We start from the raw sequence: 6,327 nt of genomic DNA, 5'->3' as shown, positions 1-6,327 counted from the left end.
TGCTACTGCGGGTTCATGTGTTTGTCTGGTTTTAATAATTATCAACCTGTTATTCGGGGCACAAATGAATCAAAAATAAAAGTTTAAATGTCGCTATAGTTTGAAGAAGGTTCTAGACCACTCCCCAGTGTTGTATCTCTCAGCAATAGTCCCTAAGGCGGTATTATTGTGTTTGTTCTAAGAGTACGCTTAATACTTTATTCAGGGATCTGCTAATTTTGCCCTAATACTTAAATTTATGTTATATTTTCCTAAATTGTTTTTATAAATTTTTTACTAAAATTTGATTAAATACTACAGTGGTATGCAGCCAGAATGTCAAACCCCAATTTTAGGGTTAGGCGCCGTCTAGGGTTAAGGTTAGGTATAAAGTGCATGCAAAATCACACTGTCAATATGACGACTGCCGACATGAATGTTTGCTTAATATAATCACACTCACTGGGACCACAGGTTAAACACAGAGAGGAAAGCGCAGATGTCGTTTTGCGGCCGAGTCGGTTTGGGCCTGGCGGGTAAGAAAAGGATCTAGCATTCATTTCTAACTGTCAAATGCATCCAATTACAGTTTCCCCCCCACACCCACTTGTTCATTTCCACCTCGATCACTGTATATAAGGATATACCTAGAAATACCCGTACTTGTTTTCCCCTAATTGTAAATCAGATACATCTCACTGAACTTCAGGGACTGATTGGGCCTCCATGTTGGCCAAGACACTGAAGACGCCCAGCCAATATAATCTGGTGGACTGCGCCATTCACCATTCAGGTTTGCCCACCCGCAGTCGTTAAACCACCAGCCGCTACTGAAATAGTTACTACAGCTTATGAACAGCAAGTCACCGAAAGTGCACATTGGATAACAGTTGTCATTGGGTTGGTCCTCAGTGCTGAAATAGGTGCCGTGCTGATTGGTTCCATTTATTCCAATATACCCACGGAAGCCATCTCCTGCAATGTGAGGAATATATCATTATACTTGTGAATGAATCCTAATTTATTATGATCTTAGAGGAATTGTCCTCCTATGTCATATCTTTATCATTTCCACATATTGTTACACTGTATCACCCAGGTATTCTAGTTACTCTCTGGCCACTTACCGGCTGTGCCTGAGTAGTCTCCTGCTGAGAGCCGGTAGAAGTTATGTGCATCCCCGACTCTGAAGGGACTGTACTCTGCGTAAGCTTCATTGTCTGCAAAGTCCCCCATGCTGATGTGCAATGTGCTGGGTCTGGATGCTTGATGTGTCAGTTGATAAATGTATTTGAGTCCCAGCCAATGTTCACCTTTAGAAACAACACATACATGACTAATTTAATCAAACACTAAGGGGTATATTTACTAAAGTGACAGTTTTTAGAAATGGAGATGTTGCCCATAGCAACCAATCAAAAACTACTTAACAGGTAACTAGTATCTTCTAGAAGATAATAGCCAGAATCTGAATTGTTGCTAAAGGCAACATCTCCACTTCTAAAAACTCTCACTTTAGTAAATTTATTGCTAAATATCAAAAACTGTTCTACAGATAGAAAACAGAATTTGATTGACTGCAGGACAATGTTCATAACTGTCCCTTAAGTCTACAACTGCAGTCATTGCATAAAACCAATGTTGCATATTAAGCTCTGTACTCCAGTTGTTACAGTTTACTTCAGAATTAGTTGCATGTACAGTATATAAAGGTGACGTTACAAGCCATTTACCTTCAAGGCTTCCAAATCCATCTTCATAGTCAGTCCACATTTGGTAAAAGGATAACCCATTCTCTCCATTGTGTTTTTGTATAAGGGTCCAACCACAAGCCTCTGTCATTTCACAGAACACCTACAGGGGGAGCATGATGTTTTTTTATTTGTATTTAATACTTTGTAATTATTTCAGGAGCTAAATGGCTGTCAGTGAAGATAATCCATGACTGGATAACATTACATAGTGAAACATAATGAGGAATATAATCCCTTACATATTTCTTACTCTTGTTGGCACAGATAGTAATGTCATACATGCAAACAGATGATTTCTGCAGAATATGCTTCTCAGTTCAAGCTTTAACACACTGGGTAACATTGTTGGATACAATTTTACTGTAATCAGAATGTCTTGTTTTATCCCATAATTTTCCTTGTGTGTTAATTATTGTACAGAGAAGCATATTCTCCAACATGTTATGTTAACCACAACTAAAATGACCATCCAGTAAACAGTGCATGTGAGCAAATGAACACTGTTTTTCAAAGGGAGTAATGAACGAAAATGAAAATAAATAGTCCAGTATCTCAAATGTATAATAGAAGGGGCTATTATAAATATTGTCAATTATCAGCTGTGGAATTTTAACATGAGATGTTTCTTCCTGGGGATGACATGACCTTGATATGCTTAGATACAGAGCAGAAATTAAAAAAAAAAAACTGACTACTAATACATCTTCTGAACAAATCATTTAATTTATTGTGAGGTCAGGCACCACAGATGGGAGTGTACAGTCATGAACAGAGAAGCATAGTCTACAACAATGACATCTCTTTTGATAATTATCTTTATGTTCCTCTAAAAGAGGAACTTTGTCTTCATGATCATATTTTCTAGTAGATATCTATAGCCACTTTGGTGAATAAATGTATTGGCTGCAAACAGTCTTGGAAAGATCTATACTGAGATTCAACATCACATCAGTAGCCGCTATTATGCCATTTAGGTTGTCTATGTCGGTGGAGGACATGAAGGTGAAATCACACTGACCAACACCAAACAACTAAATCAGAAAGAGATTGCCTGTGCTAATTTTGGAAAATACAGACATAGTTTGCAAATATAATTTACAATATTTTTTTGCACGGTGATCAAAGTTACAGACTAGAAAAATTTATTTAGCTAGCCTTAATTGTTTTCCAGATACTTGATCCTATATATACTGTATGTATAGTATGTATATATGTTTATTTGTGTGTATAGATTATTTTTAACCATTTAGTGTAACAATTTCCCTGTAAATCACAGTCACAGTCCTCACACTAGCTTTGTAGATTGTCTCACCTGAAAAGAGTCATTAGATCCTTCTGGTTTTACTGTGTAGATCCCACTGGTTGAGATTGTGTTTCTATTCCAGATATCTGAACAGTCGTATCCTACAGAACAAGGTAACAGTGTTTATAACAAGTATGGTTTTATTCTAGTCAGGGCCATAGCTGTGCCTATTCATATTAAAATGTATGGAAAATTATGTTTGGCATTCTGGAAAATACAACTGATCGTAAAATATAGATTTGATTGATATGGGATAGATAGATATTTATGGGATAGACAGATAGATAGATAGATAGATAGATAGATAGATAGATAGATAGATAGATAGATAGGGCGTAGATAGATAGATAGATAGATAGGGCGTAGATAGATAGATAGATAGATAGGTAGATATGAGATAGATAGACCTGATAGATATGAGATAGATATGAGATAAAGATAGATATTAGATAGAGAGATAGACCTGATAGATATGAGATAGATAGATAGATAGATAGATAGATAGAAAGATAGATACTGTATGAGATAAATAGATAGACATGATAGATATGAAAATATAAAAACCCTAAATATTATTAAAATAATATGTAGTAACTCTAAATAGACCAATATGGAAGCTAATTAACCAATTTAGAAGGAGCGCTAATATATAAAAAAATATAAATTTATTACATATGAACACCACACACAATAAAATATTATATTTTATTGTGTGTGGTGTTCATATGTAATAAATGTATATTTTTTATATATATTAGCTCTCCTTCTAAATTGGTTAATTATCTTCCATATTGGTCTATTTAGAGGTACTGCATATTAATTTAACGATATTTAGGGTTTTTATATGTTGATATATGAGGGGAATCTGAATATACCTCTCAGTTAGGAGCTGCTTTTTACAAGCTATTTGAATTCATGTACATCACATCGATTATCTATAGTGTTTATATACTATTCATACGTGCATTTAACCTGAATTAGTTATTACTATTTTTCATGATAGATAGATAGATACATAGATATATGAGATAGATAGGTATGAGATATATATGATATAGATAGGTATGAGATGGATAGATAGATAAATGTGTGATAGAGTTAACGATAACAGTTTGCAAGATACTTAGAAATATAGAGTGTGTAATATATGTCACCTTCCGCCGTCTGTACTCCCTCAGTCTGTAAATTGAAGAAAAAGTAGAGATTATTCTAGTTGCAAGACTCTTACATCTGTCTACAGTATCATGTACTAACAGGAATGCAGCCATTATATAAATGTGCTCTATTTTGCAGATGTTTAGGCTAAAATTGAACATAAGGTTTAAAATGATTTCTATTGAGTAAGTAAATAAAAGCTGAAGCTCTGTTTATATTGATCCATCTAGATTTCTCGGATTACAAATACAAATCGCAATGGAGCAAATTCAAAATTCGGACACAAAGGTGAATGTACTGTATCCCTAGGGCAGAAAATAGAAATGTGTGAAGTGTTTTTTTTTTTTTAAACCAATAGAAAGGAATCTCTAGAAAATGACTGTACTTACCTGTGATATAATTTGATGCCAGTGCAGACTTAGCAGTAACACACATCTGTATAGATTGATGCTCCTCATATCTATATACCTAAAAAAAATATATATTCATGTTAAATGCATGAGTTATATTTTTCTCTCTGCGCAGTGAAGCGCAAGGAAAGATTTTGATGGCTAAGAACAAATTACTAGTTTTGTCCTATATAAGAAAATACCTTTTCAAATACTGAGATGCATTTAAAAGTTGTTGTCTAAAATTGAATCCTAAGTTGACACTAAAACTTTCCTAATTCTCAATATTTTCTGCATTTTATTTAAATTTCCATTTAAAGTTATAATTATTGAACTTAATTTGATCATTGCTGTAGAGGTCTAAGGTAAATTTAACCAATTATACAACAATAACAACGTTTATATTTTAATGTTTTACAGTTATTTCTTAACAATCGTGTTTGTCCCATGCAATAATGCTTTCACTGGGGTTCCCTATGCTATGACATTGTTGGTATCATTGTTAGTTTGCCAAGTTCTAGCTATTTTCCTCTGTAAATTGACTCTTAGGGGTAAATTTACTAAGATGGGAGTTCTATTAAGAAGTGATGTTGCCCATAGCAACCAATCAGATTCCTGGTATTATCTTCTAGAAGGTGCTAGATAAATGAGAAGTAGAATCTGATTGGTTGCAATGGGCAACATCACTTCTTAAATAGAACTCCCATCTTAGTGAATTTACCCTTTAATGACTCCCTCCTGTGCCCATGTAGGGAACTAGTCCCCTGCACACAGCGGCATCTGTTTCATTGGCTAATATCCTTGAGAATGATCCATTCACTTGTACTTCACTAAATATAAGTCGGGTGTCATAAGTAATGAAGTGGCACCTCGTGATATAACTGGGTTATTGCTGATTTATAGACTACATACCCGTCCTCTACTGTTTATAGATAACTGGTCCATTTTCATTAGATAGACATAAAGCAAATGTTTCCCCTGGCATTTATACCTTATATCATATTACTATTGCATGCATACACTACTTGGAACTAGGAATTAGTTATTTTGAATAAAGTAACTTTTTACATTTAATAAATATATATATTTTTTTTTATTATTTTCAAATATTGAGATACATTTAAAGATTGTTTTATTAAATTGAATCCTAAGTTGACACTAAAACTTTCTTACAATATTTCTGCATTTTATATAAATTTCCATTTAAAGTTATAATTATTGAACTTAGGGGTGTTTCAGACCCGGATGCAACGCAGCGCACTTTCACAGCCGTCAGGGGCCGGGTATGCAAATTCCGCGATTGGATTGCACTGCAAGGCTTAAGGGTGCACTCTATGTCTTAGAGAGCGAGAGCAGAGCGATCACACGCCGGTCTAAAAAACGCCCACTGTTCCTGCGCAGCACACGTCATCTCCAGGAAGTGTATTAGTGTTCCCGCTAGGCTGTTTTAGCGGGGTGTGGCGCCCTGCCCTCCTTCTGGAAGGCAAAAAGCGCCCTGCCCTCCAGAAGGAGGGCAAAAAGCGCCCTGCCCTAACAGCCTGCGGGAGCCGTCTTCACCCGCGGGACGCAGTGTCCCGCGGGTGAAGAAATGTGCGGTGACCCGGTCACCACCAGAGAATAGACGCCGGGCGCATGCGCCCGGCATCTATTCTCCCTGTATGCAGGGCTTGGGGGCTGCCCGGCATGTCCGTAAGTGCCGGGCACGCCCCCAAGAGAGACGAAAAGGGGACGCGTCTTATAGACACGC

The 6,327-nt window shown here is 36.1% G+C and overlaps 1 protein-coding gene across 1 annotated transcript; it reads right to left on the bottom strand.

Annotated features, from left to right (window-relative positions):
- Window positions 1-652: 652 nt before the first annotated feature.
- LOC148532533 (angiopoietin-related protein 5-like) lies at window positions 653-4,649 on the bottom strand. The gene is made up of 6 exons (XM_088467701.1): window positions 4,581-4,649; window positions 4,191-4,215; window positions 3,046-3,137; window positions 1,713-1,833; window positions 1,107-1,292; window positions 653-954 (listed from the first exon to the last, which is right to left on the bottom strand). Exons 1-6 carry the CDS (start codon window positions 4,647-4,649, stop codon window positions 653-655), a joined length of 795 nt encoding a protein of 264 aa, XP_088323827.1.
- Window positions 4,650-6,327: the final 1,678 nt, after the last annotated feature.

This window comes from Taudactylus pleione, unplaced genomic scaffold, assembly GCF_031769625.1.
Source record: "Taudactylus pleione unplaced genomic scaffold, aTauple2 ptg000073l, whole genome shotgun sequence".
NCBI lineage: Eukaryota > Metazoa > Chordata > Amphibia > Anura > Myobatrachidae > Taudactylus > Taudactylus pleione.
Note: the sequence above shows the minus strand (reverse complement) of the source record. Positions and strands in the feature narration are given on the sequence as shown.

Bases quoted from the DNA above. Each gene is read 5' to 3' on its own strand.
- LOC148532533 (XM_088467701.1), bottom strand. From the start codon at position 4,649: ATGAGGAGCATCAATCTATACAGATGTGTGTTACTGCTAAGTCTGCAC. The intron at 4,216-4,580 runs GTAAGTACAGTC...TTCAATTTACAG, and splicing joins GGCATCAAATTATATCACAG to ACTGAGGGAGTACAGACGGC. The intron at 3,138-4,190 runs GTGACATATATT...CTTGTTCTGTAG, and splicing joins GGGAGTACAGACGGCGGAAG to GATACGACTGTTCAGATATC.